The following is a 9,943-nucleotide window of genomic DNA, read 5'->3' as shown; positions in this document are numbered from 1 at the left end:
TCTTTATCCCAGTATCTACCTAGCAGATCTTTACACGTAGTAGGTGCTCAGTAAATAGTCTCTGTTATAAATGATTGGATGAAAAAACAAGCAAACAAATACGCTGGCGATTGATCCCATTGACACTGGATGTTCCCACACTGCTGCCCATCTAGGCCTTCTTCTCCTATGAAATTCTCCTCTACACTTTCCCATAGCTCTTTATCAGTACAAGGATCCATGCACCACACCGAAGGCCTTCCTCCAGCTAGGTCTGGACATTTTCTATCTTGGTCTATTGTACCATCCACGTATTAGTAACTTCACCTACTTTTGTTTCCAATCGTGCATTTCCATCATGTTATTTTTAATGACGCTTCCTACATTCCTAGATTTATGTAAAATCTCTCCATTATTATGTTAATTTTACATGCGTAGGGGTTCAAATATTTAAGATGCTTACACCAAGAGAAATTATTGTATTACGGTGGAAGGAGTGCTGATTTTAGGGTCAAAGAGCCAGCCTGAGGGGCAGCTAGGTGGTGCATTAGATAGAGCACTAGCCCTGAAGTCAGGAGGACCTAAGTTCAAATATGACCTCAGACGAAACACTTAACACTTACTAGCTGTGTGATCCTGAGCAAGTCACTTAACCCCAATTGCCTAAGGGAAAAAATTTAAAAAACACATTTAAAAAAAAAAGAAAGAGCCAGCCTGTGATGCTTAGCTTAGTACCAGGGTGACCTTGGGCAAGTCATACCCCCCCTCGTGAGCCTCAGTTTCCCCATATGTAAAATGAAGGGTAGGACTGGATGAGTGGACTGTCATTTCCCTTCTGACTCTAGGTATGTTGATTCCAGTGATTCTGTGAGTGAAGATATAAGTAAAACGAATAACACTCTTCAGAGGAATAGCCTGTGTGTTTTCTCTGAAAGTGAGTTTTGTGGAGATGCAGCAGCCAGACCGCCCGTGGCTTGCATCATTACCTGTAAGGCCCAGGATAATTAAGGGCACTTACTGGTGTTGCCGATTTAACTCAGGTGAACTTAACTGAGTTAATAAGTAGCTGCCGCCTCCAGCATTAGAAGGGAAATCCTCATTAGGGGCAGGATGTGTCAGGGAGCCAGATTGGTCCCCATGGTATCATGGGTTTCTTAGGATAATCATAACCTTTTCCAGCAATGAAAATTGTCTGCCCTTAGGAAGAAACGGATTCCTTGGGCTGGAAAGGGAAAGATACAATAAACATGGGAAATGATAAGACTCATAACCTAAAACGATGATGAAAGCATAAATGTATATGTTTAAACACTGAAATACTCTGATTTGATAAGCCTAGATTTTGCAAGTGAAATTTGTTTTTAGATCTAAAAAAAATCTCTTACTCATTTTCCCTCTCGAAAATATTCCAGAGTAAAAGCTATTAATGAAATCTATTAAGCATGATGAGAGTTATACTGGCAGGGACAGTGATGCTCTAAATGCCAGAGGAAAAAAACAAAGGCAGCAGGGTCAGACTGAGAAGGAAGGAGGTGACCCTACCAGGCTTGGGGGCCAGCGTGACCTTCCTCCAGACTGCTCAGAGGAGGAGCCTCCTTCCTTCACCAAGCCCTGCCCTGGGGCTGGACCGAAAGAGCTAATGCCTCCCTTGTCCTTTAGACCCAGTCATCTTGGGAGTCAGGACGTCCAAGAGTCATGAGTCACTGGCTGTCCCACAGATTCACATCCTCCCAAGAAAGAGTTCTCATCATTAGTGATATGGTGCAAGTTTGCGTCTTTGAAATGTTTTCTGGGGGGCTTAAGAAAGAATGGCAATACTTTAGAATAAAAGAAATTGCATATCCAATTTTACACACATATATGATTCTAAGATAAATTTCAAAATAAGAAAAAGAATGCATAAAAACTACATAAAGATAATAAAATGTCATAATAATTGACACATGTAGCATTTATGTTCATTGTGATTATTATAATAATGGCACGTATGTGATATTTTAAGGTTTTGAAAATGCTTGCCTTTTATTATCTCGTTTGATCCTCACAATGTTCCTTTGTGGAGGGTGCTGCATCCATTTTACAGATGGGGAAAGTGAGGCCCAGAGGGTTTAAGTAGGTTGTCCATGGCCACATAGCTAGAAGAACCAGAGACAGAATTGGAACCCAGTTGTCTCCTGACTCCTGGGTCCAGGGGCTCACTTACCATACCTGACATTTCTAGGATTGCATAAGCATTGAATCCACTTAAAACCCTCAATAATTTATAAGAATTGACTGTTTTAACTATTATGCAGTTCAGTTGAAAATACCACAGTTAAAACATCCTGTAAGATGTTCATAAAATGGAATTTAGAAAATGACTAAACAGCACATTTTTACGGACCTTAGAATGAGCCCCTGGCATAAATGGAATTAACTGTTATCTCTTTTCCTTTCAAAACCTATCTCATGGAGATATTAAAAAGCCCTGAAATGGCCCCACCAGGCCATGATCCCCCACTGTATTTGTCTCTGCTCTCTAATGTGCACCAATATACAATGGAGAACATGTTACATTTTCTCCATTAGATGCTATTATAATCCTTCCTGAGCGTATCTTCGCTGGTGAGGTAAAGAGAATTGAATAATTGATTTCTTGTCAAGTAATTGGACCCTCAGGTCCAATCAAAGAGGATATTCTAGATGTGTCTCTCCTTCCTAGACAATCCACTCCTACATGGCACACCCACCCCTGCCTACAGCTTTCAGTTTAATGGAGATTTTATGGAATAGAACAATCCATGCCATTCCAACAAGCATTTATGAAGTACCTATTGTATGCATTGCATTAAGATAGAAAATTAAAATGAAAACCAGGCCTTGACTTGAAGAAGTTCAGTTTCTGCTTGGGAAGGAAGGAGAGCTTTATACATGTATATATAGATTAACTTATGCAAGGTAATTTGAAGAGGACGAGAGCATTAAAACCTGGGGGGATTCTGGAAGACTTCCCCTAGGAGAGACAGAGGTGATCTGAGAGGCCCTTCCAGACAAGGTGGGCAGGCCCATGCATAAAGGGAGTGTGTTAAAGTCAGGTGATTTCTATCGGTGTTATAGAGATACAGCTACTTCACAAAATATACAAGTCTTACGAAGGGAGACACTAATAAAGCCTAAGTCGATACTGAATGCGACCTACTTCCTACCAGAGAAGAGAGGATTTGGGGGGAGTGATGGGAGAAGCGATCATTTATTAAGCACCTACTGTGTTCCAGGCAAAGCATTTAACAATTTTTTCCATTTGGTGGTCATTTAAATCCTCATCTAAAAAATAGACTAGCTAGCTGACTTTTCCTTTCAACTCTAAATCGATGTTCTTATATGCTGTCTCTTCATCCTCGGGTCCTCAGTTTCCTCCTCTGTAAAGAAAGGGGTTTGAACCAGAAGTCCTAAAGTCCCTATCATTTTCCAGTCAATAATTCCATGACTCAATATTATGCTAATGTCTGATTTCTTTTGTCTTCTTTATGTAGGTTCATCCCAATTTACAGAGGACCAAGCCACACCTACAAGGTACAGAGATTAACAGAATTCACTTGCTACACCTTCAGAATACAAGCAGTGAATGATGCGGGTGAAGGGCCCTTCTCAGAGACATATACCTTCAGCACAACCAAATGCATCCCGCCTACCATCAAAGGTTTGTAGACAAGCTATCGGAAAGTCGCTTCCTTGTAGACATGGGAAATAAGTCCAAAGGAATCATTGGGAGTTAGAGTAGGATGTTGAATTCTCTCCTAATGCCTCCTAAATTCCGATGAGAACACCAAAGAGAAGCCTTGGAAACAATGACTGACTAGATCAAAGAAGTCGACTTTGGGAATGCCATTCCATTTTGTAAGCATTACGTGCTCCACTTTGGAGATACAAAGACAAAAACATATCGTCCCTGACCTCAAGAAGCTTACATTCTACTGGGATAGAGGATGCCTCCAAGAGAAGGCAATAGCTGCCTTAAAGCACAGAAATTATTATGGATTGGAATATAAATGCTTTGAGGGTAGGCACATTTCATTCTTTTCCTTTGGACACCCAGGGCCTAGCACAGTGCCTGACAACAGTGGGCATTTAATAAATGCACATGGCTTGACTGATTGGTCTAGGAGAAGACAGTAAGCTTCTGTCCTTCTTCCCGCTGGTGACAGAAAAAAAGAAGAAATGAACTTAACAGAAATAGCAAAGCTTTAGGTTAGAAATGAAAGACGGCTGGTTGGCATTCAAGTTGACCAGGAAGCCATGATATGACCTTTTTTTTGCCTCTAGGTTGCCTTTGACATTCTCCATACTTGCATAAACATTCTGTAAGGAAGGAACACCCAGATTGTGATTTTCTTTTCCCCAAAACCCCTTAGAGATGGCCATTGGTTGGCTACTAGCTTGGCCCCAACAGCAATAATGACAATAGTCATTCATGTTTCTATAGTACTTGAAGCATAACACAAGCTTTCCTCTCTGCCGCCCTGTGAGGCAAGATGTAGGGGTCTATCATCCCCATTTGACAGATGAGAAAACTGAGGAACAAAGAGGTCAAGTAGCTGGACCTAGGAAGAGTCAGAGCTAGGATTCAAACCCAGATCTCTTCTCTTGAGGCCCCAGGCACTGAGGCTTAAAAGACATTTGTAACACATGTGGATCCGTAGAAAAGACACAAATGAAAAGGCATTTGTAGCATGTGTGGACCTGCAGAAAAGATGTGAATTAAACAAGGGGAAAAGAACCTACAAAATGGGAGGTCTCAGTGGACCCTGCCATATTCAAAATTTTATGACGTTTAGGGTAGGAGTTCCTAAGTCAGCATTTATTATGTTCCTACTGTGAGCCAGGCACTGAGCTGGATGTTAAAGATCCAAAGACACAAATGAAATGATCCCTTCCCTCAAGGAACTTACATTCCACGGAGGGGGGAGGGGAAGGCAAGACTGTATGTCTGTAATGGATGGGAATTGGTGGAGTGGAGAGCAGGGGGTGACCCCAGTGCCCCCAAACATTACTCTTCTACTTTGGGGGAGAAAGATGCCATACTACCACCATGCTTCCCCTCCATGGAGTCTCCAGGGCCCTTGGCTAGATGTGAAGCCTTGCTCCGCTGAGAAACATGTAGTGTGTTAATTCACCTGTTCATATTGTTCCAAAAACCTGTGCTGAGCTTCTGCTGGGTGTCATTGGGCAATCACTATTTATCAGCCTTTTTCCCTAGTTTTCCTTGATAAAACATTGTCCGTCCCACTGAGCAGAGAGGACATTTGTCTTTCGCCGGGCCGGGCTGCCCTGGCATGGCTCGCCCCGGAGAATGGGCTGTCCAGTCATTAAAAGCACATTATCAGTCATCAGTGGTCAGCTGCCTCTGCCAGAGTAGCTGCTTCTGCTCTGAGGGTGTGCTTGGGGAAGCGAGGGGAGGAGATGCTTGAACAGTCTGGGCTTTTAATGTCACCTGCTCGGTAGCCTCATTTACTAACCCGTGAGTTAAAAAGAGTAGCTCTTTGCTCCTACAAAGCTTTACTCTCGTGCCCCCACTTAACAACCCTGTAAAGTGAGTTTTGCAAATTTGCTTTTTGCGGTCCTTGCCAATTGGGAAGCAGAATCTGAGAGAGAAGGGATGTGCAGCCATAAGAGGCAGAGATGAGGTCAAAGTCCGAGGCTCCTGACATTCTTTCCACGGTGCTACCCCATATCCTCAAATATCAAGGAAAAAAGCAAAATTCACAGTGACATTTTAAAACTTGGATATGTTCTCCCCCTGCCTAAAGTCAGGAACTGGAAGGGACCTGAGGAGGCATCTGCCCCAATCCCTCTATTTTACAGGTGAGGAAACTAAGGTTAAGCGGTCACATAGATGGTGAGCATTAGGGAAAGGATTTGAACCCAGGTCCAGAGGCAGTGCTTTCATCTCACTGCACCAGGCCTGTTCTTCTAAGCCTTTCTCCAGTGTTTCTAAGGTCCTGGGCTCCCAAAGCCTCCAGAAGCTTCTGATAGGCGTCCAGGGGCAGGCCAAAGCCTTCTGTCTAGAGTCTGGCCAAGGTTGAAGAGGCATCTCACCAGAAACTTAGCCAAAGGCAGAGGTTTCTTTTTATTTTTTTTCTACCACAGCAGTTCTTGAAGAGTGCTTAGGTGGTACAGGAAGGCATCCCCCCCCCCCCCCCCCCAAAAAAAAGCTTATTGGATTTTAGGCTCTATTAAGAGATGCAATAATACCCAAGAGTGAGGAGGTCAAGAGTTCTACTGTACTCTGTACTGGGCAGATCAAACCTGGGCTACCATATTCAGTCCTGGGCATCACTTCTACAAGTTACAAAGAAGATTCTGGTCTACATTGGCAGAGATTACTCCCCTGGGAATTCCTTGTACCAATGAAAGCATTTCCTTTTCCTTTCTAATCTAGCAGTTTTGGAGGGGGGCCTCAGAAGTGATTCTTCCAAGGTTACACCACCAGTAACCAAATGCAAAATGGAACCCTGGCATCTTGACTCCCCACTCTCTACTAAATCCTATTTCGTATTAAATACTGACTCTCTACTCATACTGCCTCTCCTCAGAAGAGTAGGTCATTAAGAATTAGCCAATAAAACACCATTCTGAATGTCGAGGTTTCCCGCCCATGGGTTTGTTTGCTATTTTGTTTTAGCGCCTCGAGTGACGCGGTTAGAGGGAAACGCATGTGAGATTTCGTGGGAGACGGTACCGCCAATGAGAGGAGATCCCATCAATTACATCCTGCAAGTGCTGGTTGGAAGAGAGTCCGAATACAAACAGGTAAGAAAACTCCCACGTTGCCCATTCCCTGTTTGTACCTGTGCAGCCTTGTGGCCCCTGGGTCTGTCCACTAGCCCTGAAGGACAAATGGCCTCGTGGAGACTTGGTTCTTAGAATCAGTGTGGGACCTGCTGCCTCTCAGATGACCAGCTTTTCTCATTGCTTGGGTCCTCAGTGGAGGACTTTGGCTTACATCCTCTGGGGTGGATCTCCCCGCCTCCCCCACAATTAAGCCATTTTCACCAGAATGTAGATTGTGTGGAGGGGGTTAATAGTCAGTGAAGAAGCTAGAAAGGTACCCACTGGTATATTAGTAACTAAAGACATTCTTATTCTGAAGGGATTAATTAAATGAAATATTTCAAAAAGAACTTTACTTCCATTTTTTTCTCCATTTTCCAAGAAAAATGTGATAGATATTTAGGGTTTTCTATCACAGACCTGAAGAGCAGTAGATTTTACTTATGTGCTTTTAAGAAATGATCAGCATCAGCATTTTCCTCCATTATCTGTTTATTCAATAGCATTGGTACCATTTTCTTACCATGAAAAAAAAATACATCAAAAGATGCAATGATGGGAAACTTCACAGGATATTATTTCATACTTATCTATTTTCAAACAGTGTATTCACTTCATGTTTGTAAATTTTAAAGCCTTTTGCTTGGCATTCCGTACTTGACAACGATTCCAGGAAAAACGATTTTACATCTCAAAGTATGGTCATTGTTTTTTACACATTGAAAAGGCAGACTGATTTACTGAACATCTGTGCTGCTTAAATGTGACCTTTAAAGATGAGGTGACTTCACTTTGGCCACCTCTGGAAATGTACTGGGTTTTGATCCACCTTTATTCCTACAGTGGTTCTGTAACTCATTGGAGATGTAAATGCTGATTCATCCACAACTTTGCACTCAGGTGGAGGCTTCAGAATTTCCTCTTTTTGGTGAATTGGTTTTGTTGTGAACATGGTTAAATGGGAACCACTGGTTGACCGATGAAGGTTGCTGTTCTATTTCCTAAAATGGCTGGATATTTTCTGCCGTTCCTTCCTGAGAAATAATTAAAGCCAGCAGACGTACATGGAAAAATGGCATTTAAGTCAAGTACAACATGTACTGTGCTGCCTTCTGTTGATCAGCGAACAATAACTTAAACGCAATGTTTTAAGGTGTGGATCTGGAAGCAGAATAAAGAACGTACCATGTCGATCGTGCAGGGAAAGTGACACTTAAAATAATTTTTGTCAAGGGAGGATGGAGCAATGAGTATTGAATTCATGAAGCAAATAAAAATAGAAGTATCTCATGACAATTTTAATGTCAATTTTATTGATTTGATTATTGATTATTAAAACAATTTCAATTATTTCTATTATATTTTTATTACTTGATTAAATTTAGTTATTAAAATAATTTTAATAATAATAAAACTGTGAGAAATCCCAGCTCCTCAGTAAGAAGTAATGCCTTAAGTTGCAGCGGGATTATACCTAGCCTTGTGCCTTTAAAAATGGTAACTTATAGGAATGAATGAGTCAGTCAAGCAGTAAACATTTATTAAATGCCTACTGTGTCCCAGGCATCGTGCTGAGTACTAGGGATAGAAAAAGAGTCCCACAATTCCTTCCCTCAAAGAGCTTATAACTAATGAAAGAGACAACAAACAAACAAATATATGCAGACAAGCTATATACAGAATAAATAAGCAGTAACTAATGGAGGGAAGGCACTAGAATTAAGAGGGGTTGGGCTAGACTTCCTGCAGAAGGTGGGATTTTAAAGGAAGCCAGGAGATGATGAGGGATAGCATTCCAGGCATGGGGAACAGTCAGAGAAAATGCCCAGAGTGAAGAGATGGAGTGTCTGGTTTGTGGAGTAGCCAGGAGGCCAACGTATGAATGAAGGAATGGAAAGACATTTATTCAGTACTCAGTAGGCACCAGGCATTGTGTTAAGCGCTAGGGATTCCAAGAGAGAATCTCTGCCTTCAGACAGCTTACATTCCAAAAGGAAGAAAACAATACATGTGGGTGAGAGGTGACCAGAGAAGGGACTTTTGTTCTCAGGAAGTTGGGTAGGGCTGGCAGGTGGTGGGTGCAGTGGCCCAAGTAGCTGGCTAGATGGGATGTAACAGAAGTATCAGGTATATAAATACCAGCCATGAAAGGAGGACCCTCATCTCCCTGAAAACTCTCTTTTATGGTTAACAAAGAGTCATTTTCAACCACTATTACACAACGGACTTTATTTTAGCCATGTAGTGCCGAATGCAAGGGGAGAGGCTTAACAGTTCTTGTTAATTGACCTGAATGACTGAAAGGAATGAACCAAATTGGCTCGAGGCCAAACTGAGGGGGTGAAGACCGGGGAGGCTGCCGTTGGATGTGATGATTAAAAGCATTTCCTCCGACGCTCGCCTGAATTTTTCTGGTTCATTTCACATTTGTATGTGTATGCATTTAACGTGTTTGGTACTTGGCATTTCTGCCTCAATCAGGTGGTGAGACATTTCCACTAAGCTCAAAACTCCCTCCTAACAGTAGCCCATTAACGTCCAACCAACGTATGAATCCAGCTACTTAGATGAATAGTTCCTCTGATGAGCCTGCCCATCCTCTGGGACTCTTGCCTGTGTCCTCCCTTAAATCCTGTCCAGAGGGGCCACCCCAGCACATGGAGAGCCTCCTCGAGACTTATTCTGAGCCCCCTTGAGAGCGGGGACTTCCTTATGCCTCTCTTTGTACCCCCAGTGCTTAGCACGGTTCTTGGCACACGGTAGGTGCTTAATAAATGACTGGCTATTGGTGCTGAGGAGACAAGTAGGTGGTTCAGTGGATAGGGCTCTGGGCCTGGATTCAGGACGACCTTAGTTCACATCCTGCGTCAGACGCGCAGTAGCTGTCTGACCCTAGGCAAGTCACTTAACCCTCTGTTTGCCTTAATTCACCGGAGAAGGAAATGGCAAATCACTCCAGTGTCTTTGTCAAGAAAATTTCATTCCAAGGTCAAGAAGAGTCAAATTCAACTGAATGACTGAACAGTAACGAAATTGGTATTGAATGGATGCAGGATTATCCCTTGTGCTCACCGTATGACTGGCTCACATTCTTTAGGGATGGATGGATGGATGGATGGATGGATGGATGGATGGATGGATGGATGGATGGATG

General features: G+C 42.6%; 1 protein-coding gene across 1 annotated transcript in view; it reads left to right on the top strand.

The window, feature by feature from the left end:
* The window catches only part of FNDC3B (fibronectin type III domain containing 3B), a 396,339-nt gene that overhangs the window by 373,806 nt on the left and 12,590 nt on the right, over window positions 1-9,943 (top strand). The window contains exons 24-25 of the mRNA XM_027875752.1: window positions 3,492-3,658; window positions 6,641-6,768. Coding sequence (XP_027731553.1) covers window positions 3,492-3,658; window positions 6,641-6,768 — 295 coding nt within the window. The remainder of the gene's footprint in view (window positions 1-3,491; window positions 3,659-6,640; window positions 6,769-9,943) is intronic.

This window comes from Vombatus ursinus, unplaced genomic scaffold, assembly GCF_900497805.2.
Source record: "Vombatus ursinus unplaced genomic scaffold, bare-nosed wombat genome assembly UNPS02014810.1, whole genome shotgun sequence".
In the NCBI taxonomy this organism is placed as follows: Eukaryota; Metazoa; Chordata; class Mammalia; order Diprotodontia; family Vombatidae; genus Vombatus; species Vombatus ursinus.
The sequence above is the reverse complement of the archived record's forward strand: the minus strand, read 5'-3'. Positions and strand labels throughout refer to the sequence as shown.